Source organism: Coniophora puteana (genome assembly GCF_000271625.1).
Source record: "Coniophora puteana RWD-64-598 SS2 unplaced genomic scaffold CONPUscaffold_11, whole genome shotgun sequence".
NCBI lineage: Eukaryota > Fungi > Basidiomycota > Agaricomycetes > Boletales > Coniophoraceae > Coniophora > Coniophora puteana.
In genome coordinates, this window is record NW_006913063.1 from 654,595 (window position 1) to 679,629 (window position 25,035).

At 54.0% G+C, this 25,035-nt stretch overlaps 7 protein-coding genes across 7 annotated transcripts; 4 read left to right on the plus strand and 3 right to left on the minus strand.

Moving 5' to 3' along the window:
- The first annotated feature begins 552 nt into the window (after nt 1-552).
- On the plus strand, nt 553-2,641 carry CONPUDRAFT_167775 (uncharacterized protein). Its single transcript, XM_007773875.1, has 11 exons — nt 553-838; nt 896-909; nt 969-1,116; nt 1,174-1,477; nt 1,533-1,551; nt 1,615-1,642; nt 1,696-1,717; nt 1,770-1,805; nt 1,858-1,882; nt 1,947-2,049; nt 2,110-2,641. Exons 1-11 carry the CDS (start codon nt 695-697, stop codon nt 2,200-2,202), a joined length of 936 nt encoding a protein of 311 aa, XP_007772065.1. The 5' UTR covers nt 553-694; the 3' UTR covers nt 2,203-2,641.
- A 451-nt stretch (nt 2,642-3,092) lies between these two features.
- CONPUDRAFT_84088 (uncharacterized protein) lies at nt 3,093-4,788 on the plus strand. Its single transcript, XM_007773876.1, has 11 exons — nt 3,093-3,352; nt 3,418-3,431; nt 3,486-3,639; nt 3,692-3,995; nt 4,049-4,067; nt 4,122-4,149; nt 4,198-4,219; nt 4,277-4,312; nt 4,365-4,389; nt 4,458-4,545; nt 4,596-4,788. Exons 1-11 carry the CDS (start codon nt 3,212-3,214, stop codon nt 4,677-4,679), a joined length of 915 nt encoding a protein of 304 aa, XP_007772066.1. The 5' UTR covers nt 3,093-3,211; the 3' UTR covers nt 4,680-4,788.
- Nucleotides 4,789-4,926: 138 nt separating this feature from the next.
- Nucleotides 4,927-10,701, minus strand: CONPUDRAFT_167777 (WD40 repeat-like protein). Its single transcript, XM_007773877.1, has 11 exons — nt 9,643-10,701; nt 9,452-9,530; nt 9,264-9,378; nt 8,809-9,196; nt 8,714-8,735; nt 8,040-8,645; nt 7,057-7,980; nt 5,899-6,926; nt 5,495-5,829; nt 5,382-5,439; nt 4,927-5,327 (listed from the first exon to the last, which is right to left on the minus strand). Exons 1-11 carry the CDS (start codon nt 10,525-10,527, stop codon nt 5,019-5,021), a joined length of 4,749 nt encoding a protein of 1,582 aa, XP_007772067.1. The 5' UTR covers nt 10,528-10,701; the 3' UTR covers nt 4,927-5,018.
- A 610-nt stretch (nt 10,702-11,311) lies between these two features.
- Nucleotides 11,312-14,427, minus strand: CONPUDRAFT_108937 (uncharacterized protein). The gene is made up of 9 exons (XM_007773878.1): nt 13,912-14,427; nt 13,659-13,860; nt 13,383-13,611; nt 13,202-13,334; nt 12,976-13,151; nt 12,824-12,920; nt 12,306-12,771; nt 12,056-12,247; nt 11,312-12,005 (listed from the first exon to the last, which is right to left on the minus strand). The coding sequence occupies exons 1-9, from the start codon at nt 14,278-14,280 to the stop codon at nt 11,341-11,343; spliced, it is 2,529 nt and encodes an 842-aa protein (XP_007772068.1). The 5' UTR covers nt 14,281-14,427; the 3' UTR covers nt 11,312-11,340.
- Nucleotides 14,428-15,143: 716 nt separating this feature from the next.
- CONPUDRAFT_156883 (uncharacterized protein) lies at nt 15,144-18,388 on the plus strand (the record flags this gene model as incomplete). Its single annotated transcript, XM_007773879.1, has 9 exons — nt 15,144-15,627; nt 15,677-15,771; nt 15,853-16,170; nt 16,223-16,462; nt 16,509-16,829; nt 16,923-17,282; nt 17,346-17,675; nt 17,732-18,181; nt 18,245-18,388. 9 exons carry the CDS (start codon nt 15,144-15,146, stop codon nt 18,386-18,388), a joined length of 2,742 nt encoding a protein of 913 aa, XP_007772069.1.
- A 954-nt stretch (nt 18,389-19,342) lies between these two features.
- CONPUDRAFT_128651 (cyclohexanone monooxygenase) lies at nt 19,343-21,627 on the plus strand. The gene is made up of 7 exons (XM_007773880.1): nt 19,343-19,790; nt 19,853-20,018; nt 20,083-20,256; nt 20,310-20,553; nt 20,602-20,904; nt 20,964-21,060; nt 21,119-21,627. Exons 1-7 carry the CDS (start codon nt 19,534-19,536, stop codon nt 21,507-21,509), a joined length of 1,632 nt encoding a protein of 543 aa, XP_007772070.1. The 5' UTR covers nt 19,343-19,533; the 3' UTR covers nt 21,510-21,627.
- Nucleotides 21,628-21,785: 158 nt separating this feature from the next.
- Nucleotides 21,786-24,245, minus strand: CONPUDRAFT_167780 (uncharacterized protein). Its single transcript, XM_007773881.1, has 12 exons — nt 24,010-24,245; nt 23,933-23,957; nt 23,820-23,873; nt 23,572-23,759; nt 23,423-23,511; nt 23,207-23,365; nt 22,891-23,155; nt 22,823-22,836; nt 22,652-22,770; nt 22,494-22,597; nt 22,303-22,437; nt 21,786-22,238 (listed from the first exon to the last, which is right to left on the minus strand). The coding sequence occupies exons 1-12, from the start codon at nt 24,147-24,149 to the stop codon at nt 21,872-21,874; spliced, it is 1,659 nt and encodes a 552-aa protein (XP_007772071.1). The 5' UTR covers nt 24,150-24,245; the 3' UTR covers nt 21,786-21,871.
- Nucleotides 24,246-25,035: the final 790 nt, after the last annotated feature.

Here is a 25,035-nt window from a genome sequence, read left to right on the forward strand (position 1 = left end):
CACAACGTATGTAGCTCAGCCAAGCTGGAGCGGAAGATGTGTTTCACACATGCATGGTCAGGAACGGGAAACCAATGCTCGCATCACCGTGGCCCAGCTGTAGCCCCTGCAAGCGACGACCTGCTATTGGATCGGGATAGCCTCACTTTTCTCGCTCCTGGTGAAGCGTGCCGATACAAGGTAGAGCTCGCGGGAGCCAATGACGTGACTAGCAGCGGAAAGATTCGAAGGTTCTAAAAGCCAAAAGAGGTAGAAATCTCTCTCCATCACGGCCGCATAGTAACCAGTGTTTTCGCTCATGGGAAAGCAACTAGATACGAAGCTCTTCTGGCCCAATGGGCCACTGATAGGCTGACGACCGCCTTGTTGACGTGTTGTTGGTCAAAGACGCTGTTGGCCTCTCGGAGCTCAGGGCTGGCCCAAATAATCTTTAATGAAGACGCAGCGGGAGTCCAGCACGCATACATCTTGTAGACACAGCGCTTCTAGATGCTGAAAGCCTTGGAGGTCCTAGCAAGTCCCGAATGCCCTTGGCCTCACCGAGCGACCGGACTTAACGCCACTTAGTCAGCTCTCCCGAAGCCGCTAGTCGGCGGGCTAAAGTGTTTGCGAGACATACATAAACGGCCAGTGCTTGGTGAGACGAAGGAGACGGACTGAGTGGCCGAATGCGCCCTTCCTTCCTCCATCCTTCATGTCTGAGTACAATGTTCTCTGGATCATCGCTCCGGTTGAGTTCGGCACGCTCGTCAGCGCCATCCTTCTAGGATGCACCGTCTTGCAGACTTACTTCTACCACTGCAACTTCGGTGACGACACAACCAAGAAGAAGGCGCTGGTGAGTCTTGACCCTGTGGTTAAGTTCCTGCCGTCGATTCTGATTACATGTCGATAGGTCACGGCCGCTCTGTGAGCCCCACTTGCGTATCCCGTATTAAGCATAGCTCATCCATACTCTTCGTTCCTAGTCTACTGAACTTCTTCCACTTCCTTACGATCGCGGCGATCCTATGGAAACTCACGATAAGCTACTTTGGCCAGGAGGTCGCATCCATACCTAACCCAGAGCTTTGCATGCTCGGTCTTTGCACGGAGATCATGAACATCCTTATGCAGGTGAGTTCTTCGAACTCGTTTGCCCACCAACGAAGTATAACTTACCATCCTCAAAAGGGGTTTTACGCCTTTCGGCTGCAGAGGCTATCCAAACGACGCTACCTCCCCCTATTTGTGGCACTGGCGACGACGGTTTGCCTGAGCGTGACGTTGTATTGCTCAATCGGGACCCTCATGTTTTCTGGATCGACGTCCCAGTGGTTCGCGTTGCATGGCTGGACGGTCATCGCCGGGACCGCTTTCGAGGTCGCAGGCTCACTCGCCATCACGGGCGGTACGACTTGGTACCTTTTCAAGTCGAAAAACTGGGCTCTGCGTGACACGATGCGCCAGATCGATCAGCTCATTCTGTGGACGATAGGTAAGACTTCGTTTCGTGATGAATTATGCACCACTCGTTGCTGACAAACGTATAGAGATTGGCTTGGGGCCATGGTAAGAATGTCGAATTAACTGCATCTTCCAGGCCAACCTGCTGATTCGATTTCCACTGTGCAGTATCTGTCGTATTGCGTTGATGATTTGCGTACGTTTTAACTGAATATTCTTAGCTTATTTGAGAGACTAACTCAAGAATAGCTTCTCCGCTGGCGTGATACTCGTGAGCATCTCTGCTTCATCGCTCGAACCTTCCCATCCACATGCGGTTTTAGTGTATTGGATAGGGCCATACATTATGACAACGGGAGGTGAGGGCTACACAAGATGGGATATGCTTCTTGAATCTGACATCGCCCATAGTCCAAGCAAACTGTTTACTAGCAGCGTGAGCGACTCTGTTTATTCTAGTCCGATGAGCCGAAGCTCGAACCTAACTATGGATTTTCCAGGCTGAACAGCCGTATGTTGTTCCGAAGAAACAGTTCAATCATCTTTTGCACGAGTGGTACTCCTACATCAGCGGGCGCAGGGGGCAGGTCTGATCCCATGGTGGTAAGTAGGCCTTTGACGTGGTGGCGATCATAGATTGAAACAGAAGGGCTACTTGCACAGGTGTTCGCGAGTCACACAATTAGAAGCAATGCTACTGATGACGATAAAACGCCGCTCCCGGAGACGATCTCCCTAGGAGATGGCGCGTCTTGATGAAAGGAAGCTTTGTGGAGTCATCTGGAGCTGTACGATATGCTCCATCACGCAGGATAGGTATAGAGCACCGCTTTCTCCATCTGCCGCCTTTCGGTTGCCTTTCTTCGTCTGTCTTCCTCGTTCTGATGCGGTATGATGTTGTATTTTTGTTTTGTTTTGGCTGGTTGACTGTTGATTCTCTGCCAATGTTTATGTTGTTGCTCTTCCAACAAGCAGAGTTTCATTGTTGCTTCATTGTCGAGTACGGCTCATGACGTCGACGCTGCCCACGTGCGCGATACGGCTACGATCACGGAGGAAGTCTTTCGCGATGTCGAGTTCCCTCTCAGTTGAAGGTCCGACATGTGCAGCTGACTGACTTTCAAATAACATCAGAGGCCCACTAAGTTCGTAGCACGCCGTCCACATGGCTGACGAAGACTTCACTGAACATGATCCGAACACTAAGACTCTTCTTGTTTTGTAAGGCTATTCCTTTCAGAATGCGGTTCATAATGTTCAAACGTTCACGTTCAATGCCCATCGTCGCGGAGATCAACCTGGATCTCACACGTCAACAGACGTCAACGCAACTTCACGGCCTATTAATTTTGTGTCAATTCTCCTGTCATCTCCTGTCAAACCCCACGTCGCAATTTGATGGGCTGCTGTGCCCTGTCGTTCCATCCATGATCCCACCAGATCGCACCCTATCGCGCCACCTCAATGCTCTCTGGTACTCACGTCGCCGCGCCGCTTGGCGCTGGTCTAATCATATGTAAGTTCCTATTCGTATGGACGGACGCGTGGTTGAATAAGTTTGAGCTCTCGCACTGCTCTGGCATGTTCTGGCCTTGATGATCGGAGGCAAACATAGTTCCCATCCCCGAGCTGTTTCCGATAATTGGCTTAAGTTGTCCTTTTGATTTAGGGCCCGCAAGGGCCGCTTGCCTTCGCTCTCTGCCAGAAATCAGAGCCCATCTTTTCTTCCCTATCCCTCATCTGCTGGGCGATCGCGACCTGGCCCATGTCCGCTGAGGTTTCGCTGGTCATTGGCCCTCTGGAGGTCGGAACGTTGGGGAGTGCCGTCCTGCTAGGATGCTCGCTCCTCCAAGGTTACTTTTATCACTGTAATTTTGGGAGTGACCCACTGAGGAGGAAGGCTTTTGTACGTTTATGATTGTCTCGCTCTCCCTGCCATGCGCCCCGTACTAACGCTGGAGATGGATGAAGGTGGCATGGACGATGTGAGTACCTTGACCTTTGCGGCCGTTCTGAAGCTGACATTCTCGCTACTTGAGATTCGTCAATGCCTTTCACTTCTTCTGCTGCGCAGCGATGCTATGGAGCCTGACGATTTCGTTCTTCGGAGACGTCAAACGGGTAGAAGCGCTCCCTCAGCCCCAGTTCAGCGCGATGGCCACCTCAACAGCCGTGATGAACATCCTCATGTCGGTTCGTACTACATCCTCACTGGCTCCGTTTCGCTTACCTGGTGGTTCTGAAGGGGTTTTACGGATACCGCTTGTGGAGGCTATCAAACAGTATCATCTTGCCCGGTTTTGTCGCCATATCCACGACCATATCCACCGTCGTAACGCTCTACTGCGCCATTGCAGCATTGTTGTACGACGGCTCCACGGCCGAGTGGTTCGCGTTGCACTCGTGGGTCATAATCTTTTCCGTGTCGTGCGAGATCGCAGGCTCGCTCGTTATCACTGGCGGGACGACCTGGTTCTTGCGCAAGTCAAAGTCTTGGGCACTTCGCAAGACGGTAAGACAGATTGATCGGCTCATCGTTTGGACAGTTGGTAAATGTTCTCAGCTTATGATCTTGCGCTTCCTTCTCTGAATCCCGCGATAGAAATTGGCCTGCCGCCAACGTAACACATTCTTCTTGTTCTTCATCCTATCTGAAAATGCTCATTTTGGCTTAGTCTGTGTCGTATTGCGATGCTCATACTCGTAAGCCCTCGAACTTGTCGCAACGCGAATCGACTGACGTGTCTTTAGCTCGTGCAATACAACCATACAGGTCAGCACAACTACTCTGAATCGGTTGTTTCTTTATCTTACGCTGCGCTATGAAAAGACCTATTCCTCGGCCCGTATTCGCTTATCGCTGGAGGTAAGCTTGAGAGTATTCATTCCCGACAAGTCACTTATACCTCTCCATCTAGTGCAAGCCAACTGCCTTCTCGCTGCGTAAGAGCCAAGTTCTTGACTATGGTCGTATGGAACGATTGAACTAACCCTCTCTTGCGCCATCTCAGGATCAACACCACTATCGTGTGGAGAAAGAAGGAGTCCCACGTTCACATCTTCCCGACGAACATCGGTACTGAACTTGCCGGAGTCGAGGTAATGTGCTCGCTCGTTCCAGTACCAGCATCTTTCTCACTAATTCATAGATCCACGTCGCGGAGTCGGTCCGATATGATGATCAGCGGAATCAGTTTGGTAGCCAGAAAACCTCGCACACGTCTTTTGCTTAAGGACTAGATGCTATAGCTAGGTAGCGAGACACCTTTCTTATTGTAAGTCTATACTATTATTTGTCTGTAACTTATTCTTCTTGTATGCATACATGTATGTACGCACCGCCCATCGACTACAATATCATGATGCTTCAAATTGCTTTGAACGAAACTGAATGGGTCAGAGATCCAGTGCATCGTGATCTAGATTAATGCTGTCTCCATCCACAAAAAGAGGTATTCTACGTAGATCAACAGGTATATCCTGACTATAACACTGCACACAAACACAGGGGGTGATAACAAATAATACAATAAATAGCGGGCGCCCCATCGTTTCCGCATGTCTCCTCACCATCACACAGTCAAATTGTCTACGCTCGGCCGCGCATCGCGTGCCTTGAGCCGGTAGTGCATGATGAGCTCGCCCATCTGCCGCCAGTAATACTGGCGCACGGTCGCGAGCGTCATGTCCAGCGGGAGGACGATGTCGTTGCACAGGATCTCGTACATCTCCTCCGCCCTGTGGCGGTTCTGCCGTGCGCTAGTCGTCGCATTCACGCTGATCATACTCGGTGTTGGCGACATCGGTGGTATTGAGTCGGGGGTGGTAGCGGAGGTAGGTGTACCGCTGCTGCCTGATAGCTTATCGAGCTTATCTTGCACCTAAGGGAATGTCGTGAGAAACCAGCTCCAGGAGACAAGGGGCCACAGACTCACATGATGTGTCAGCTTGCGAACGCGCAGAAGTCTGCTCGCGGTCAACTTCGATTGAGCACTGTTCGAGAACCGTCAACACTGAGAGACTCTTTGTAGAATACAACACTACGCACCTATTCAGCAACTCCGGGAGTGCCTTCTCTCCCGACTCGCCGCTCGCCCAAGGCAGGAGCACAAAGCTAAGTTTGACCGCCGGCTGCGTGTGTATGCGATTGTGCAACAAATACTCGAGCACCCAGAGAGGCAGCGTCTCTTCCAGCGTAGACACGTCCGCCCATGTACCAGAAACAGCACCGCGGTAAACGGTTTGCCATCCGCAGTAAACTTCGTCCGAGATGAGCACTGAGAGCCCTTGCGGAAGCTGGAGAGTCGGCACCTCACTCGACGAGGGCGGGGAGAACGAAGAAGAGAGCAGGGTCTGAAGGGGAGACTTGACTTCGGGCGCGTCCTGAGTGATAAAGCGTTGCCATGGGTCAGCATCCACGCATCAAACCAAACATCAGACTGAAATATGCACCTCTCCTTCCTTCTCCCTCTCCTTTCCAACCACGGGCGACCCTGGCGCCGTCGCACCCGTCCCGTTACCCACACCAGCCCCAGAGCCAGACGGAAGCGGAACATCCGCAGCCTTCTTGCCCGTCTTCGTAAAATTCTTCAGCAGACCCCTAAGCCCCGCACTGGGCGTAGTAGGCGTTTGCGGCGGCTGCCCGCCCCCGGACGCCGACGGCGACCCCGGTCCGCCCCATGCAGAAAAGTCATCTGCGCTCACGTTCGCAGTCGGATTCGTGCCAGGCGCGCTGGTGCTGGAGGAGTTGCCACCAGATCCCCCTGTCGTGTTCGTCGTCAGCGGCGGAAGCCCATTCGACGCCGTGCTCGGTCTTCTCGTGCGCGTCGAAAAATAGTCCGTCGTCACGGGCTGCGCCCCCGCCGGTCCCGGAGTCGCGTTCGTTGTCACCGCGTTCGCACCGGTCGTGATCGCGGCTCCAGGCGTTCCGGGACCTCCACCAGCCGTGGGCGTAGTCATAGGTGGTATAGCGATTCCCATAGGCGTCGGCGTCGGCTCGCCCGGCGACGGACTCTGGGGGATCGTTGTCAGCCCCATCCCTGGACCTGCGCCCTTCAGGGCGGCGATAGGGATCATGGGCGTGAGCAGCGGTCCCGCCATGCGGTTCGACTGACGTGGAATGGCTGGGGGTATGGGCGCTCTTGCATTCGGCGATGTTGTCACAGTCCCGCTGAGAGTGCCCGATCCGCTCGGGCCGGACCGTGCGTGCGCCTGGTGTGCTGGCATGAACGTAGGCGTTGCTGCACCTGATACGTAGCCAGGGGTAGGAGACTGGAGATGAGATTGCATAGACGCATCCGAAGATACACGTCGGGGGCCAAGTTGACCTGGTGGGATTTGCAAGCTGAGCGAAGAAGCCGCAGGGCTCGCTGGACCGGCGCTGCGCGGGGCGTCGTGTTCACGGTGTTTTCGGCGGGAACGCTGTTCTTCGCGAATAAAACCAAGAAAGAGGTTGCGGAGGACCCATTTCCCGATGTTGTCTGAAATAAGGTTGTTAATATTTTTATGAAGAATGCAAGCGAACCACACGAAGAATGGGTAGAAGATGTGAATATGAATAGAAGCCGTAGCGAGAAAGAGAAAGATAGAACACAAGAATCAAATACTCACATCGCACCTCCTCCCCCTTCGCCCCACTATACCCCGCCTCGTCCGCATACACCTCCGCATCAAAACATCGTCCGCCATCCTCAAGATGCACATTCAACGCGCCCGTCTTGGTATCAATCTTCCCCCACACAGGCACACTCGCCTCCCCCTCAATCCGCTCCCTCACAACCTCCAGCGCATCCCGCGGACTCGTCTCCAGCTCCACGCCCATCCCAATCGCAATCGTCGACTCGCTCGCGATATGCGTCATATCGCCGTTCTGACCGCCGCCACCCTGGTGCTGCTGCTTCGCGGCCCATGCGGCCCGCACATCCGCGACCGCCCACCGGCCGACGCACGTCCCGCGCACAACGTCCCAGCACGCAACCTCGCCGCCCGTGTCCACCGTCAACGCATGCATGCGGTTGTTCAGCAACACAGCGCGGACGAGCCCTGCGCTACCCCCTATCGTCAGATCCGGCTGCGCGGCATACGGCTGCGCGGCGCTCGCCAGCGCTGCCATCCCGCCTCCGCCGTTGATGCCTCCGCCGAGGAGATCGAACGCGCCGGATTGAGAGGCAAACAGGGAAGGCGAGAACGAGTGTCGTGGCGAGCGCGAGTTGAGCTCGTTCACGGGCGGAAGGCCCGAGGATACGGGCGGCGTGTGCGCGGTGTACATGTGGCCGTGTCCGAAGCCGAGGGAGCGCTGGACGCCTGTACCGGGGACGCTGACGACGCTTGCGGCGCTGTAGAGCGTCGCGACGTCGCTGTCGCGCCCGAAACGCGACGCAGCGTGGGTGTGGTGCAGGAAGGCAGAGGATGATGTGGCCATGGGCGAGGCGAGCTGGATTTGGTGTGTGAGGGGGACGTGTGCGTAGGGCTGAGTGGGCAGTGGTTGTGAGGATAGCGCGAACGGTTGTGGGGAGGGCGAGCGGTGGCGACTGCCTGGGAGTTCTTACGTGTTAGCAAGGCTGAAGGCTGATATGGGATTGAAGAGAGCCCACCTCCCAAAATGTTCCTCGGATCCCAATCATCCTCTCCATACCCCATCCCCTGCACAACACCTCCACTCCCGCTCCTCTTCCTCCCACTCAACCCAGCCGACCCGCTCGTAACAGTCCTCTCCCTTTCATGACTCATCGCCCTCGCCGACACCCCACCCGCCCCGCCCTCGGATTCAGGCTCATCAGGTACAGGCACCCTCCACCTTTTCACACTGCTCGACCCGCCCGACGCCGTCCACAACAGCCCATCATCGAGCATCAGCAGCGCATTGATCCCCGTGCTCTCCTGCACCTGCACCTGTATCTGCACACCCCCTCCTCCACTCAGCAAACTCTGCCCTCCGCTCGGTGATACCGCTCTTGCTCCACCCTCGCTCCCAAGGGGCGGACACCCGCCCGCATCGATGCACACGACGCACGCTGTGCCCTCGGCCATGTCGCTCTGCGCGGCGCGCACGTCCACGAGACACACAATGCCCGATCTGTCGCCTGAGACGAAGCGCTCGAGCGCGGGGTGCGTGCTGTGCAGTGCCCAGACGGAGTCGGCGTGGTGCGCGAAGGTGTGCAGGCACCGTTGAGATGCGAGGGACCAGAGTTTGATCGATGCTGAGATAGAACGGCGTATTTCAGTTACATTTATACTTTTTTGCGTGGTCGTGAAAGCGAGAGCTTACCGTCCGCTGAACCAGTGAGCAACTACCGCCATCCATATCCCAAGAATTAATTGATTAATTAATGATACGGCAAAATAAATGATTCGTAAACTCACGTAGCGCCCGTCCTCGCTAACCACCACCGCCCTAATATTATCCGTATGCCCAACTAGCTTGCCCGTTCGCTTGCCGCTCCGGGGGTCCCATAGTCTCACAACGCGCTCCGGCGAGCCGGACGCGATAACGTGCCCGTACGGGTCGCAGCCAAGCGCATACACGCTGCTTTTGGGTGACGACGCATCCGGCGGGTTGAGCGTGAGCAGCGGGGTTGGTGTGGACGTGGACGTGGATGTTGACGTTGACGTCGCATAAGCGTGGCGGGGGGAAGAGGATGCGGATGGAGATGTCGGAGACTGAGCCGAGTGCGAAGGCGCGGATCGCGTGAGGTCCCAGAGTTTGATGGTGCGGTCGAAGGACCCTGAGGCTACCCAGTTTTGTTCACGGCTGGTAGGTTAGGATGTATGCGTCAGCATCCAATGACAAGAGGAAAAAGGGTGAAAGATGAGCGCACCAGACTGCGAGACAGCGTGCATAATCAGCGTGGGCGCCAAGTGTGACAGGGTCCTGGGGTGTTGATGAGTGTGGGTTCCAAGCTTTGACGGTGCCGTCTGATGAAGCGGAGACGACTATATGCGGTTTAGCAAGTCAGAAAACCATGAAAGGCTGAGGGGGAGAGGTACGGTGGGATGAAATACTTACCAGTCTGGTTGTAGTTGCATAATACGATATCGTTCACCCAGTCTGTATGTGTCTGAGCGCTCATTCGGAACCTGCTGGGCTAGTGATCGCCATCCACAGTCCACGAACAATATCATAGCATGAATATATTCCAGTCAGCCTTCAGAGAAACATATTTGGCCGCAATCATGGCTAACAACACGAGCACTCACAGTTCCATCTTGCAGCTGTCCCCCATCCAGCTCCCACCTCGCCTCCCAAGGGACGTCCTCCTCCCATTGACCCTCCTCCCCTGCACGCTCTAGTTCGCCCCCATTCATACTGAGATCGCCCATCGTCTTCGCCCTCCTCCGCCCGTGCGTCCCGTCGGCACCCCTCCCACGCCAGCGCCAGCTCTCCTTGACATCCCCGAGCACATCCCCACTCTGATACCTCGCATGCCCGTCCTCCTCCTCCGACCCATCATCAACACCGTCCCCCTCCTCCGCCATACCCGTGAGCACCTCCCACCTGTCCTTTCTCCGTCTCTTCGCCCCATGCTCGCTCGCACCGGCGTGCGCGTGGGTAGTAGCAGACCGGATCGGCGACGCCGGCTGCGCGTCTAGCGTCCACGGTGCCGCCGAGAGCTGTGAACGCTTGCGGAGGGGCAGTCCGAGATCCCACGCGACAACCATCCCATCTCGTCCGCCTGTGTAGAGAATGCCCTCGGGTCCATCGGATCCCTCGAGTGCCGTAGTCGTGTCGAGCGCGAGCGCCATCACACCGAGGCGGTGACGCGGGTGCTGCACGTCCGCCTGGTCGTCTCCGCCCGCTCCCCGCGTTCCCGTCGCTCCTTGGCTGGCATCTTCGAGGGATGGCAGGTGGTTGTGGCTGTTGTGATGGTGGTGGTGGTGGTGACTGTGGTGGCCGTGGTGGTGAGCGTGTTCGTGCTCGTGGGGCGAGTGGCCATTGGCTTGTCGGCGCGACGATGAGGATGCTGGGATGAGAAGGGGCTGCGAGGAGCCGGCGTGGTGTGTGCCTGGTGGAGGGAGTCGGAGGAGCGGGACAGGGTCGGTTGGTGGTGGGATGATGTACGAGATGCGACGGCGAGGGGCCATGGCAAGACTGTCCAGCAGCAAATCTGAAGACCGCGCTCCAGGGTATTACGGGTTGATTTCGAGGTATGATGGTGGTACAGTCACAACCCTTGTGGATCAGCAGATTGGTGACTTGGAGAGTTGCGGGTAATGGCTGGGGCTGAGTGAGAACCTGAACGCGTTCTCCGACCAGCGCGGGTGCCCTATTCCGCAGTCGCGTCAGTAGCAAGCGTGAAGCACTGCGACCAAAGAAAATGCCAGAGCTGATGCTGCAACTTGGACTTGGACGTTGTTTCGAGGAGACAACGGGGCGATTGATCCTCACTCTCCCGCGTGTCCTCATACTCAGGCACATCTCGTCCCATTATGGGTAAACGCCCCTGATTATACACGTCACGGACCACCGGGCCGCTCATCAGCCTCGAAACAAAACGTTCGAGCTGCGTACAAGTAAGTGTTCATATGACCCTCCACATCTCCTTAATATCTGAATCGTTTCCCCTACTTCGGCGCGAGTGATGCGCTCAGCTACAAATGGTCGCATTGGCTCACGATGCCTGCAGAAGCTCTGCAGTCTTTCTCGGCTCGGAGAACGCTTGGTCTTCACATCAGCAAATTAGCACGGGTGATTGCCGAGTTTTGCCATTAAAAATAGACTTTGCGGGCCTTTTTATGGCTCTCGTGCGTTGCCAGCGATCCGGCAAACACCTACTTAGTCCGTAACTGTCAAAGCAAATGAAAAAGTACCATAAAGCGCGATGACGCTGAAGACTCCGGCAAACGACCCAGACTTCGATCAAAGCCATGAAAAGTCAACAAATTTATTACTATAAACTACAACAGTTCGAAAGCGTGGTGATCAATATAACGATTGAGGTAGAAGGCGTCGAATGTATCATAAGATTCATAGTGCGAGAGTCCTTCCGAAACGAAGTCTTTCCCATATACTGGGACTAGATGAGCTGCTCGAACCATGGTATCAACGTGAATGACGGCGAGATGACGGGCCTTGCTGGGCGTATACATGGGCCGAACAATGAACATACCAGTATCCTCGTCCCGCTCGTCACTGTAGTATTCGTACCAATGAACAACCGCGCACTCAAACTCCTTCTTATCCACCACGAAGCTGAAGAACCCCAAGACGCGGGCGACTTCCATTGAAAGCGTCCCAGGTCGGGATTCGTCCACGATGGTGAGCACGCAATCGTGCCGTGGTGCTTCACTACGCCAAAGGGGGGTGGAGCGGATCCGCTCGCGTTTGAGACCGCCGGAGCCGCACTGATCGCTGGGGGCTCGGAACGTAGATATGGCCGAGTTAACGACTTTGATCTTCCTCGGTGCAGGCGGGCACTCTGCTATAGGGATGGGGATGTTGAATTTGAGGCGGTAATCAGTGGGGTTGAGGTATTCGAATAGGAAGCGGCGAGTTAAGGCGACAAGGTTGGGGGTGGAGAGTTCGGCGGCGAGGGCGGGAAGGGTTCTTGCCCGCTTTCGGGCTAAAGGGACAATTAGAATGAGTAAAAAAAGATGAATCGTCCGAGCTCACCTCGCGTTGTCGCTAGTTTCACCTCCGCAAGTAACTCCTTTCCATTGACTCTCGCGACCGCTCTCACCAAGCTCCCAGCAGCTTCCGCACAGTCTTTATCCTCGAGTGTGCGTGTGCGACCCTCACAAATGAGGAGGTGGTCGGAGGGAGAGCTGGCCTCTTCGAATGAGTTCTGCAATAGTCGTTTGGCACCTGCGAGAAGAGGATTAGTGTCAGGGTGGTAGTAGACAGTGGTAATCAAGCTACGCACGACGTGCAAGGGCGTCGCGAAGTGCTACTGATGCGAGGTCGTCCTCGAGCATGCCACGAGCATCGAAGTCGACGCGACAAGCGACGAGCTTATCAAGACGCTGGTTCGTTTCTAGCATCTGACCGAGCGCGTTGAAATGACTCGATCGGCGCCATGGCTCTTTGACTGCTTGGATATGTTTAGACTCGGTAATTGACGAGCAGAGCCCATTGGGAGCGCCGAACTGCCGAATCATGTAGATGTAGTGTGGGAGCGCATGTTGGCGGGGGAGCGATGCTGGATTACCAATGCCGTTGTCCACAAAAACGGTGCGATAGTGATGAAATCGACTTAGAGCGTCTTCGAGTTGTGTTAGGTCGTCCTCAGTTATGACATCGCGGCGGACAGTATAACAAAACTCCAAGAATGCCCGAAAGGTCCGGACAATCTCGGTGGGGACATGCCCTTCGATGGTGGCAATGTAGACCTGCTCGCGACGATGAGCTGACGGAGAGGGAGGAATGAGGAGAGGGGAGTACCTTCATCAACGCTTTGGAGTCGTCGCCCGTCCATTGTTTGAATCCGCGACCTTGCGGAAAGCGCCGGAGCCCTGCAAATGGCGCAATTGCGGCAATGCTAATGATGATCGCTTAGTTACCATCAACAGCAGTGTGAAAACCGGAGAGCTCACCGCCGGTCTATATCATCCAGAATATCTGCAGCGTCGCCAGCTGGATGCTCGGCCTTGATGTATTCGACAACCCAGTCCACGAGATGGTCTTTGAAAACGCCCTTGATGAGTTGGTGAAGGATGTCCGGAGCAATGAGCTCATGGATATCGGCTCGGGGAAAGTCGTTGGTAAAAGGCTGAAAGCGGTTAGTCTCGGACGGGAACCGAAATGATACTGCGGACTTACCACAACATCCGCAATGATACCGAAGTCGTCCCAACAGGTGGTTGGGCGGAACGCCCGAACGTACGTTTCTGTGAGAGCCTGGGTTCGCAAAAGCGGATCTCCTCCGTCGAGATCATCCGGGAAGGCAAAACACCTGTAAACCTTCATGAGCGAGAGACCAGCAGTGCAGAGAGCAACCCACTTTGGACACCAGCCCTGTACAATACCAGAAAGGAGTACTTGCTCTGGGTAATCTGCGATGTATGGCCCCAGTCCGTATATGACACGTCGGTAGTGGCCATCACCGAATCGCACGATTTCAGGCATCGTCATGCCGTCCTTGAGGGGTTGGAGTATGGCTGACAGAGATGCGTGATATAGTTGCCGACGAAAGTGTCGAAACTTGGCGTCACCCGAGAAAGCCTTGTTAGCTATAGGAAAGGTTAGTTTGGGTTGACAAGGAATAATTGCAACGTACTTTTGGGTATGGAAAGAAAGCCAATGAGGACAACTGCGTTTCGGCGAGCACGGCGGGTACCATTATGCACGTTCCCGATGGATGCATAGAGAGGGTAGTACTCCGTATTGCCGGTGGCAACAGATACCGTAGTCTTGTCGCTCCCGAGGATGACCGGGACGAAGGTTGAACCGTGGGTATTCGGGTCTTTCGAAATCTTTGTCTGTGTCACACGTCAGCCAAGGGATTCTGTGGAGGAGAAGCGAACACGTACCGCTTGTTTCCAAGCCCAGTCCCCAGAGAAGAGGTTCTCATAGCGCCGATTGTCCTTTTTGTCGTAGTCACGATACGGCGTGAGGTCTAGCTCGTTTTGAAAATCGGGGCGTCCAAGCATGTTCTCGACAACCTTACGAGGGTCACGAAACCAGACGTCATAGCCTGCTTCCATCCAGGGTGGCACGTTCGAGGCCGGCCGCGGGCCCTGATAGGTGACAGAGAACGACTGCCAGGGGATGTCGCCGAGCTTTGAGGAGTCAATGGTCTTGTATAGCATCTCGTGAGACTGGAACGGTGGGTCAGCGCCGTATTGAGCAAGTGAGCACGCCCATAATTCGCATAGGAAGTCGATGTTGCCTGCGGACATTTGGACGCGTCGATATAGGAAGTCGGCTGTTTCGAATGCTACCCTCGACGTGAAGGGCAACCAGTCGGTAGGGGGAGGCGGTAACGGAAGGGAAGGGGGCGTGCCTGGTGGAAGGAACGTGCCGTCTTGCGAACATTTGCGAGCTGAAAAGGTGTTGAGTGTTGTCAAAACACGAAGAGATTTTAGTATTCCACTCACCAGTTAGGTACTTGTGAAAAATGCGCCGAACAGGCCCCATTTCCACCTGCTCGCCTATGGCATAACCCTCTTCACCCTCTTCTTCATTTCCAGTTGTCTCATCGTTGACACGAGGGCTTTCAGGTGGAGGAGACGAAGGCGGGAGTCCGGGAGAGTCAAAGGTGTGCTGAGGAGACCGTGAGGCCTCATCGTATTGGGCAGCATAGGGTGACAGGGGACGCGTGAAAATTTCAGGCCTTGGCTCTTCAGGTTCGGGGGAAGGTTCGGGTGGGGCAGGTTCATGGTAACGCAGTTGCTGGATGTCGTGCCGATGCTTGCTGTTGACGTGGAGTACAACACCGCGAAGATTCTTGAGCCTTCGTTTGCAGGCTGGATGGTACGGGCACGGTACAGTGGCAGACATGGGCTCGTCGGGAGCAGAAGTCAGTATTCTGTGGCAGTGAAGGAACAAAGGGAACTTAGATACGCTGACCCTAGGGACACGCGGACATGGTTCTGTATTTGTGAATTCGGTAGCCAAATACCTAGACCGTAATATCGCTGAGGTGGAAATGAGTTACGTTGTTTTTTTTTCCTATCCGTTCCGGGCTTTGGCCACGTACCTTCAACTGCTCATCGCTTTTTTTTCCCCTTCCTGCCTATCCCGAACCACCTCCTTCTTTGCAATGGCAGAGACCCGCATCACACGTTCTCGAACTGCTCCAGTCCCTCCTCCTCCTCCTCCCGCTCCTTTGAAGCCACCAAAGAAGTCCAAGGCCGTTGTTCAGGCCGAGAAGGCTGCTCGTGAAGCTGCAGATGAACAGTCCATCAACGACGTTGCGGTAATGGAACTAGCAGCAGCCAAGAAGCAGGCGGCAGCCAAGAAGCCAGCACCAGCACCACCACCACCTGTCAAACTGAAGGCTAGACAGAAGGCTCAGCCGGATGTCGACACTGCCACCAACGCTACCGCCAACAGCACCAGCACCGTCAACACCACTGCGAACGCCGCCGACAAACGCGGCAAGAAGTCCAACACCTCTGCCTCCACTGTCACGAAAGCCTCTGCTCCCTCGTCGAAGAAGACAGTGTCTGCCCCTACCTCGAAAGCAATGGGCACCGTTGGTGCCGGCATCAAGAAGCCGCCAAAGAGCACTGAGAAGAATCCGCGTAAGTCAGCAACTTCATAGCCCACAACGTCGTACTCACTTTGATGAAGAGTTAGCCATAGAGAGCGAGACAAAGAAGAGAGAGATGAGGGCGTTAACACGCAAGAAGATCGAGGTACAGCGCCATCAGCTGGCCGAACACGAGGTGCCTGCCTCGAAAGGGAACCCTAGAAGCGGCGATAATGGGTAAGCTTCTCACTTCAACACTGCCGCCATGTTTCTGCAGCTGAACGCGCTCACCCTCCACTACCGCGACCTTGCCATCGAATACGTCACCGGCAGTCCAAACAAGTTCAGCCTCATCCGAAGCTGGAGTGCCAACGTACCTTCGGACACGAACATTCCCACCCCTTCCCCCCCGGTCTCAACAACTGGTTCAAAGGCTCTCAATGCCGCACGCCGAAAGCCCGCACCTCTCCAGAAGACCAAGCCCACTGTAGCTGATGACGAAGATGACGGCGGGCCAGGCGGGCTGCAAGAGGACGACATTGAAGATATCGAGAAAGAGAGGGCAGCTCTTGCCTTGGAAGATACCCCCCACCTGGTATGTCTGCGTTTTTTCGAGCTGCAGAGTGTCGCATATTAACAACAGTAAGGTCGCGCCGGCGGCGATCCTTTCCGTACCTTACACCCAGGCCTCTGCTGACACCCGTGAACCTGCCGCCTCCTCCAAACTCAAGCGCAAGCGCAGCGGGTCTTTCATCGATGAGGACGAGGACGAGGACGAGAACGAGAACGAGAACGAGAACGAGAATGAGAGCGAGGGCGAAGGCGAGGGCGAGGGCGACCCAGATGCAGAAGGCGAGGACCAGGACCAGGAGCACGACGACAATGAGGTAAGCCAAGTCGTCTCGATTGCTCTAACTGTTCTGACTGTTCTAGCCCGTCGAGCATGCTGCAACTCCGGCTATGGAACAAGATCACGTCCTCGAGGACATCGGCGTCGAAGCCCCTGATGATGTCAGGGCCCTTGAGGTCATCAAAGTTGCCGAGGACGAGCCCACCACGGAGGAAGACGACGACATAGAAATCATCAACACCACGGATGACCAGGGTGAGCAGGACGTCCACATGGCCAGCCCTGGGGATGCAGACGCCGCCATCAACATTGAGGACAACAACGCCGAGGTCATCCATGTGCCCACACCCGCCAGGCTCGGCACGTCGGAGACTACCACGAAGGCCGTCGTGCAGGCCCTGAAGGTATCCGACACGAGTGAGGCCCCGTGTCGCACCACCACACAGGGGAGTTTCAACATTGCCATTATACCTTCCACTCGCTAACTTCTCTCATAGACCACGGCCAAAGTCTCTCGACCCGTCCCCCGGCCCACCAAGAAGATCAAGGTCGAACCTTCAGTTCTCAATGTCACCGTCATCGACGACGACGCGCGCTCGGCAAGCATCAAGTCACGGGCAACGTCTGCCTCCGGCAGGAAGGTCTGGAAGAACGGGGATCTTCCGCCCGGTGCTCTCGTCAACAGACTCTGGGGCGACAAGTTTATCCCCACCATCATATGGTATCTCGGCCTTGGTCCGGAGGCCTGGAGCTTCAATGAGAACCACCTTGATGCCATTGCGAATGTCTGGCGTGCAGTATACAAGCAGGAGCTTCCGGCTGACGAGTATACAGTTTCGGGAGCCGTCTTCAATCTGGTAACCTCCTTCCTGTTCTTCTTTCAGACTCGATGTTATTACTGATGCAGCGACAACCTTTAGACAAAGAAGAAGGTCACCGAATGGCGCGGTGGCTTTGGCGCGACAGCTGTCGCCGCCCTCATCAATGTATTCGCGAAGCACCAGCTGACTGCTGCCGAGGACCAGGTCGAATATGTGAAGGAGTTGCTCCGGGAGCAGAACTTCCTCAGCGAGTACATTGACGAGGAGGGCGTCGGTCAGGGTTTCCTCAAGGGTTCGTACTTCCATCTCATCGTGTCTCACCATCACTTTTCCACCGGTGGACGAGTCCACGTTCCGGAGTATGCGGATCATGAAAAGGTCAAGCCCCACTACATCCCCTTCGCCGCCCTCCTCCTTGCGGCAGCCGCGGTACGTTGTCCTTGATCCCCCATATATTCTACTGATCTCAAGCTTTGCATTGGCAGTGCGAGCGCGCTCTCAAGCTCGCCAGGGACGGGCGGCTCGGCGACATCGCGGCTTACCTCAAGCGTGTCCCCTCCTTGGACGAGGACTCCCTCGCGAACGCTAACAAGACTACAAAGGTCATCAGAGCTGTCAAGCGCAGCAACAAGCCGTCAAAGAAGGACGACAAAGGAAAGGTCAAGGCCAAGAAGGACGCTGCTGGAGACGCTCCTGAAGAACCGGAAGAAGATCCGGATTTCGATCAGGTTGACGCGTTCTCCAGGGACAGCTGTGAGAAGTCGACGTACAACTTCTCGTATCGTATTGGCCGCTGCCCGGAGACACGACAGGCCGAAGCGTTCGCGATGGCCGCTAGGTACTCAACGGTCCAGCGGAAGGGCGTTGAGATTGAAGACGAAGAGCAAACGGCGCCTGCCTACGAAATCGAGCTCGACGAGCGGGCATTTGGCCCAGTCAACCGCGAGTTATATTTATTTAGTCCTATCCTATTAAGCTAACCCTTTGTTCCACTTCAGTCTGATGGTGTGCCTTCTGCGTCTATTTCTCCCTCGGCGGCTTCTCTCGCGACGTCCTCTGCATCCCCGTCTGCTCCCTCGATACAATGTCGCTCCTCGCTTTTGATGCTTTCGTCATGCTTTCATCGTCTATTTTTGCTTTAATCACCTATTAACTAATGCGCACTATGTCTTTATTGGACTTTTCATACGTTTTTGGTACTTTTTGAGTCGGTTCTACCATATCATACACGAATACAAATATGGTTTCAGAGCACAAAAACCGTGTGAACGTAACAAAAAGTCAGCAAACTCGAGAAAAGAACCCGCGCATTCACCCGGTTTACTAATCACGTCGGGCACCCGCAAATGTATTTCGTCGTTCGCAAAGTCACTTACGCATTTGTCAAAGACGAATTGTGCTTTGCTACGGGGGGACTATAGTTTCTCAAAGCACATCGGTGCTTTTCCACTCTGGTGCTTTGACGCGACTTTGAGCCTGGGAAAATGTCAGCAAATGCACGTGCTGGTTTCCTGATGCAGCTGACCGCCGCAGTAATATTGGTCGTACTAGAACTAGAACTGATCATATAGTCCGTAACAAGATGCGTAATTTTGTAAAGCGGATTTATCGCTTATGATACGCATCCGCAGCCTAGCCTTATGTATTGAACTTAGCATCGTCATCTCGCGCGATCTATCTGTGGCCGCGTCCCGCTGGAAAAGGACCGATCCTCCGAGCTTCAAGGCACGCGCAGCTTGTGTCTTCAGACAAAGCATCCCGCAGATGTGTATCCTCCGCAACACAAGAAAGCGGCTCAGAACGCCTTGATAAGGTTGAGTCACCAGGAATCAAAGCGAACAAACTGAGAGATGAAAGAACGAAGCCGACGTAGGCAAGTAGTACAAACTTGAAAATGACGTTCTTTTACAGGCAGCACTTCCGGAGCTCGCTGTGGGGCTCCGACCGTCTGCTGTGCGATCCAACGCCTTGGATATAACAGTTTCTGGCAAAGGGAACTTCCGTAGACTTTTTTCACTATGAAGCGCACCGAGTTCTACTGGAGCTGTGGCGTGATGATCAGGCGCTCTGCTCCTCCACTTCATTCCGTTACATATCTTACGTATAGGTCACGTATTCTATGAACCATTTCCACAGCAGCGCAACACCGTGCTGGGTTTAAATACCCATCCTCACCCGGAAGATATAAATAAGGGCATACGTGAAGAACCGACTGCGATCGCGTGCCTTTCTCGCGCCTTCTCCTCTCCATCCAACATCCCACATCCCATACAACACCGAAATCGACATGTCAGCGGAAACATACGATGTCATCATTGTTGGCGCCGGCTTCTCTGGGATGTACTCGCTCTTCAAGCTCACAAAGGCCTCATTCCGCTGTAAGCTGATCGAGGCGGGCTCCGATTTCGGCGGGACGTGGTACTGGAACACGTACCCCGGTGCACGGGTAGACACGCCCATACCAGGATACGAGTTCTCTCTCGAGGATCTGTGGAAGGAGTGGACGTGGCCGGAGATGTATCCGAATGGCGAAGATCTGCGAACGTGTGTAGCTTATCGTTCTGATGCGGCCATGGGAATGTTGATGTCGAGAACTCCGCTGATAGGTACTTCAACTACGTGGACCGGAAGCTTGGTCTGCGTGAGCACTGCCTGTTCAATAGCACAGTCAAAAGCGCGCATTGGGATGATGACCTTCACATGTGGGATGTAAAGTCTGAAGGCGTTGCTGGAGTGTACGAGGCCAGAAGTCGGCATGTTATATTTGCTTTGGTAAGTGTCCAAGTGTCCTTGTTTGCCTGTCTGTAGCATTTACAGCTTACCGGGATGCACCTAGGGCACCTCCTGCGAGCCCTACATCCCAAACATCAAAGGTCTGAACCAGTTCTCCGGAAAACCAATGCACACAGCCCGCTGGCCCAAAGAAGGGCTGGACACCCAAGGCAAAAGGGTCGGCCTAATTGGCACTGGCGCGAGTGGCGTGCAGATTGTCCAGGAGGTCGGCCCCAAGGTGAGCTATTCGAAACGACTCAGAAACCCGTTCAGGTCCTCAACGAAAGGTAGGCTGACAAACTCACCGTCTTTCATCGCACCCCGAACCTCGCAGTGCCCATGCGACAGCGGTTGTTGCAAGCGCAAGACCAGACGCTCGCAAAGTCCACGTATCTCGATTTCCACCAGAGGCTTCGCGAGACGTTTGCGGGGTACTCTTACGACAGGAACGGGCGCAAGACTCGAGAGGACACAGACGAGCAGCGGGAAGCGTTTTACGAGGAGCAGTGGTCTCTCGGTGGCTTTCGTCTTCTCGGTAAGCAGCGTACTATCAAATGAATGACAGAGCACTTACGGCGTGTAGTTGGCGGGTACACCGATATCCTCTCGTCAAAGGACGCCAACGACCTGCTATACCAGTTCTGGCGACGCAAAGTCTCCGAGCGTATCGGCGACGAGAAGAAACGCGCCATCCTCGCACCCGAGATCCCGCCCCACCCAATCGGTGCAAAGCGGATCTCGCTCGAGCAGAACTACTGGGAGGTTATGTCCAGGGATAACGTCGACCTTGTGGATGTCAACGAGGAGCCTATTGTCGAGGTCACGAAGAACGGCATCAGGACGACGAAGCGAAAGTATGAGTTGGACGTCTTGGTGTTGGCTACAGGTATGTCTCACCTCGTTGGCACTCGGTTGAGAGGGACCTCAACATTGGTATATGCGTAGGATTCGACGCCTTCACTGGTAGTTTCTTCCGGATCGACATTCGAGGAGAAGAGGGCAGGGCAATTCAGGAACACTGGAAAGACGGTGTTCAAAGTCAGTGAGTTCGAACAAACCAAATCTTGTGAACAATAGAACACCTGACAAACCATGAAAAGATTTGGACTGGCCATCGACAAGTTCCCGAACCTTTGGTTCATGTACGGCCCGCACACTCCAGGAGCATTCGCGACCATGCCAGTCGTCGCAGAAATTCAAGGAGACTGGTTCTTGAACACCTTCGAATACCTCAGAAGAGAGGAGATCACAAAGTTCGTCGCGAAAACCGCGGCAGCAGAGGCGTACAGCAAGCATGTGACGGACTTGGCACCTCCGCTGCTGCTGCAGGCCGACAGCTGGTACGTTGGCGCGAACGTTCCTGGGAAGAGGAGGCAGGTGTATCATTATATGGGAGGTATGGCTGCGTACATTGGTGAGCTGGAAGAAGAGGCGAGGCAAGCGTACCCAAGTTTCGAGAAAAGTAGCCTTAGAACAACGCGAGGTGTCTGATTCAACTGTTTCAACACTGGATAGATGTCACGAGTGCCCGCCCTATATGTAAATTCAAAGTCAGCATTTCGGCGACGAACTTTCTTGTATTACCTCGAACTCAATATTTGATAACGTCACACCCGAAGGGATGAAGATATCGACAGTGATGAGTGCCGTGGAGAAAGACGCTGTAAACCAATTGTAAACAAATTGCAAATCCGCGTAATTCCCACGCTCACTTCTGCACTACTATTGCTTATTGCAAGTATAGAGTTCAGAATAGAACATTAAGTGATCGACAATGCTTTGGTGAAACCATTAGATTCTCAATCCAAGGACATAACTACAATGAACTAGATACTCTACGTCGACACTAGGACTCACTCGCCAACGGAAGGCTGCACCTTTACACCCCCCTGATTCTGGACCTGACTCACCACACCGTCATGCCACCTCTTGTACCTATCTCCGTCCTTGTGATAGAGCATAATCAATTCGGTAATCTTCTCCATCACCACATCCCGGCCCTTCAAAGCGCCGGTCAGGCCAGACCCGACAAATGTCTGGATCTCGGCATGAATCTCCTGCTTCAACTCGGACTTCTGGTACTCCTCGACAACCTTGAGCGCTGTAGTGGGATGTAATCGCTCGACGCCATCTTCGACTGAAGACTGGATCTCAAACAGAGTCTCCATAATCAGGACAAGCGCAACGATAGATGCCATCATGCATCGGACGATGCCATTCCTGTTGGCGTTGGTAAGTCGGGTTTGACTGTTGATCGCTCGTATAGTTGCGAGCCTATACGTACGATTGCTGATAAACACCCCAGAGCCACGTCGCGATCACGACGGCAGCAGTTACACCACCTACGACAAGCCCGGCAGGATGTATAACAACGCTCACTGCTGCCACCGCCGCCCCCACCTTTTTTGCATTGCTTTGGCTATGGTACGTCAAAGATCAGGAACTGATATCTCTTGAGTGAGATATTGCACTCACATATCGCCGTTCATTGCCGCATTTTTCGTCTCTAGATTCTCGCGGGGACTGATGTCGTCAACGATATGTGAAACTGTGTTGATGAACTCATCGCCAAGCATGTACTGAGCCACATATTACCAGTCAGAAGAATCGAACCGTGAGGAAGAACGACGTACAGTCTCAAGTGCATGGTTGAAATTCCACACAACCACTATGTCTTCATGGATAGTGCGGAAACAGTCCTTGAGCGGACGACCTTTGAAAAAGGCGCTTGAGAGAAGGTTTTTCCAATACTCTTCGTCTGGTCTCAGCCACGCGCATCAAGAACACGAAGATATCATACTCACTTCGCTTGCCTACGCTGTTTATTCTGATCAGCTGCAACTCAAATGCTCGATGCGGTACAGATGCTCACTCGATTGACGCCCTGACCTTCATCGGCGGATTGATCCGCTGCGCAGTCGCCAAGAGAACCTGGTTGTTGGTCTGACCGTGCTCCTGAGTCCGGTCCAGGACTTCCGTATGATCAGATGCTGCGTGTTCTGACCTTCCGTGGAAGGGATTGCGGAAGAACGATCTCTTCTGGCTCTTGGAGCCAGATTGAGAGGGTGCATGGGGCTCCAACTGATCCATGGTTACGTTGGTGAGCTCTTTTAGCGTATCCTCAAATCCTGTTCTCGCTAAGTCGCATGTGTGAGAAACATCATGACGCGTTAGGGAGATGGACCCACTTGACACACAAACGAACGGTCTCGAGCACTTCTGTTTGCTGTACATCTCCTCCACTTGATCTTTGGCTTTCTTTATAGCGGGTTCGAGCTCTAAGCGGTCATTACGTCGAATAGACATCGTAATGTCGTCAAGCATTGTGAAAACAACGATGAGAGGGACTGAGAAGGTTTCCTTAATACCCAACTGATAACGTTGGATAGAACAGATTTACGTACTTTTACTGATTTTGTTCAACATGCTCAGCAGTTTCTCGTCTCCCGTTTCGAATACACGGCCCCCGTGATAGGGAATAGAAATACACAGCCTGCCGACTTGGTCAGCCCTCTCATCTAATATGCATGTATGCACCAGATATTGTGCGTACCAAATCGCGTGCAGTCTGTCCGACTCAGGGCCTTGGATCTTCTGTTCCACGAACCTCTTAACCTTGTCAAAATTCTCGATTTCGCCTGCTTCGTAGCCCATGGAATCATGCAACACAAACCGACGGTTGGCATCGCTTTCAAAGGCGTTTTCTATCGTCGCATCACCACGGGTATACTTTGACTCCACCTGATATGTCGCCACAAGTGAGGATAGCATGCGTAGGTAAGGTAAAGATGAGATGCTCACCGCCAACTTCGTCCCGAAAATCCCGTTGATCAGAGACGACTTTCCGCCTCCAGTCTTTCGAGGGCACGCCATTCACTTCAGAACGGACTGCAGCAGTTTGGGCTAGCTCGCACCTTTCCGGCCACAAGGATGCGGAATCTATCCAATAAATTATTGACGAAAGGCTCAGAAAAGTATGGCCGTAGCATACCTTGAGCATTCGTTGAAAATCGCCTCCGTTGTAGGGACTAGATCGTTTGCAGGAGTTTGTACTGACACGGCAGGAGCGTTGGCTGGGATAGCTCGAGTTGTCGCAGTCGCAGTTGTTACTGCGCCTTCAGTGTCAGCCATAGTGCTAGGAGAAATTGACCGTCGCTGTTCCTGTGAGACAGGTGGTGGGAGGAAGATGGGGTCATCAGGACCTGAGGTGTCCCGAATAGCATCTGAGCGCCTACTTGAAGCGCGGAGATTAGGGTGAGAGGAACACGCGTTCAAAACGTTTTCAATTGTTACGACTGAGAGAGCGCTGGGCTCACAATTGTGGGAACGCCGTTGAACCAGTTCAACTGACTCGTTGCCACGTGTGCCAGTAATTGAGTTGAATGTGACGGCTTGTTAAATCGTGCGTAAATGGTCCAAGGAGCTGGTTCCAAAGCGAAATTGGAAGGTGTCAGTGAATGAATGGGGTTTCCAAATTGAAGTACTGTACTTTTTCGACCTTAGGTTCGGTCCCCTGTCCCCCCCTCCCCACGAACCGAACCTAACATGGGGGGACAGTCCACCCCATAATTGAGGCCACGAACTTAACAGGGGGGACATACCGTAAAATAGGCATAAATATAATTAAATTACTAGAAAATATTAAAGAAATCCTATTCAAAGTATTCTGATAGCCTATACTACCATTGCTGCATGTTAAACACCCCAGCTCGTTAAGTTCTCAGGGGATTCCTTCTATCCAGGTACTCGCAAACAATTGGAGACCACATCAGGCTCATTGTCCATGGCAGGGGCCATGCGGAGCCCAGAGCCACCAGAACTCAATCAGCGAGACTGTGGGAACTCGACCATGTCGAGTACTTTATAAACCAGCAAGGCACCAACAAGTGCAAAGTGTTTGATACATAGCGGGATCGGAGGGGTGAGCACAACATCTTGAGCACCTGTGCCAATGACCAGCTCGAGGTTGGTTTGGTTTGTGTCGATGTCGGGAACATTATTGAGAGCACCACCAGGA